This window comes from Impatiens glandulifera, unplaced genomic scaffold, assembly GCF_907164915.1.
Source record: "Impatiens glandulifera unplaced genomic scaffold, dImpGla2.1, whole genome shotgun sequence".
NCBI lineage: Eukaryota > Viridiplantae > Streptophyta > Magnoliopsida > Ericales > Balsaminaceae > Impatiens > Impatiens glandulifera.
Window position 1 is genome coordinate 37226 of NW_025918822.1, and position 1676 is coordinate 38901.

The 1676-nt window shown below is 37.0% G+C and overlaps 1 protein-coding gene across 1 annotated transcript; it reads left to right on the forward strand.

Moving 5' to 3' along the window:
• Positions 1-276: 276 nt before the first annotated feature.
• LOC124917139 lies at positions 277-1228 on the forward strand. Its single transcript, XM_047457645.1, has 4 exons — positions 277-458; positions 773-887; positions 976-1057; positions 1146-1228. Exons 1-4 carry the CDS (start codon positions 277-279, stop codon positions 1226-1228), a joined length of 462 nt encoding a protein of 153 aa, XP_047313601.1.
• Positions 1229-1676: the final 448 nt, after the last annotated feature.

The following is a 1676-nucleotide window of genomic DNA, read 5'->3' on the forward strand; positions in this document are numbered from 1 at the left end:
ATGACTACGTGAAGCTCTTCTAGTAGAGATTATGGTGATAGAGGGAGCATTGACTTATCTCGAGATACTTCAGTTGATGAAAGAGCAAATAGTAAAGATTGCAAGGAAGTTCACATCAGGATCTAGTGTACAAGAGGAATATCAACCAAAAAGGAACATTGTAAGGCCTTGTCAATTCAGGGATGATAACTTTGTGACAACCTTCTCTTGTTTCTTGACAAGTATAGTAGACGATGAGAAACCCGCTTCTTATAATAAAGCAAAGTGTGTCAAGGAATGGGTGACAACATGGAAGAGGAAATGCATGCTCTCGAGAAGAATGAGACATGGGACATCGTTCTGAAGCCTCTTGGTACTCAAGCAGTCACATGTAAGTGGGTGTATCGAATCAATAGAAAGGTTAATGGAAGAATAGATCGATACAATGCTAGATTGGATGCTCGAGGATTCTCGCAGAAGTATGGTTAATACTACAAGGACACATTCAGTCCAGTTGCGAAGATGATGTCAATTCGCACTATGTTAACCTTAACAGAAAGTTCTCGATATAAGTTGGGCAATTGGACATCAAGAATGCATTTCTCTATGGAGAACTCGATCGCCCGATTTATATGGAACAGCCACTTGGATTTGAGAAGAAGAATGATCACTAATTGGTTTGTAGACTTAAGAATGTGTTATATGGATTAAAGCAAGACCCGCATGCTTGGTATGGGAAGATTACATAATATCTTTTGTTTTGTGAGTATACTCCTCTCGACGTAAATTTCAGACTCACTCGAGACGAAGGAACATGTCTACCAGATCCTCGTGTATATTGTGCTCTTGAAGGAAGTCTGATTTATCTGACTATAATAAGGTATGACATTGCTTATGTAGTTGGAGTGGTGAGTAAATACATGTAGGAGCCAAGAAAACCACATCTCGAGGAAGTAAAGAAAATTCTAAAGTATATTAACACCTCATTATATGTAGGTTTATTCTACGGGAAAGGTGCAAAGTTTGTCCTGTAAAGATTTGCAGATGTTGACTTTGTTGGAGATTGAGACGATCGAAGGTCCACGTCTAGGTTTATTTTCTTTATGGAAACACTAGCATATATTGGTGTAACATGAAGCAAGGCTCGATATCTTTGTCTACGACAGAAGTGCAATACAAAGCATCAGCTCACGCAGCACAAGAGTGCATATGCATTCGTAGACTCTTGAAGGATCTTCATGTCAAGTGATCAACCGGTTCCTATCTATAGACATAATTTCAGTGCTATTAAATTAACTTCAAATTTTGTGTTTCATGCGAGGACAAAACATATTGAGTTGGAGCATCACTTTATTCGTAAGTAAGTATTGTAGGGGATCATTGAGATGGTTGCAGTAAAAAGTGAAGACAATGTTCTTAATATCTTCACAATATCACTCTTAAAGGTTCTTTCAAAGATCTACTATTTAAGATGGGACTATTTAATCAAGACATCACTTTAAGAGGCTTGGAAGTTACAGTGATGAACTTGGACATTAAATCGACTTTATTATCCACTTTTAACTTTTCAAATTCCTAAATATTTAAGGGTATGTTTGGATCAATGAAATTGGAATTGCATTGGAATTCCAATTCCAATTCCATGAGAATTGGCATTGAATTACAATTCAATTCCTATGTTTGGGAAAATTATAGAA

What these genes read in the sequence shown, in the direction of transcription:
- LOC124917139 (XM_047457645.1), top strand. Translation starts at nt 277, where the DNA reads ATGGGTGACAACATGGAAGAGGAAATGCATGCTCTCGAGAAGAATGAG. An exon ending in TTGCTTATGTAGTTGGAGTG is followed by an intron (nt 888 to 975) that starts GTGAGTAAATAC and finishes CATTATATGTAG; the next exon opens with GTTTATTCTACGGGAAAGGT. An exon ending in GGAGATTGAGACGATCGAAG is followed by an intron (nt 1,058 to 1,145) that starts GTCCACGTCTAG and finishes TGTCTACGACAG; the next exon opens with AAGTGCAATACAAAGCATCA.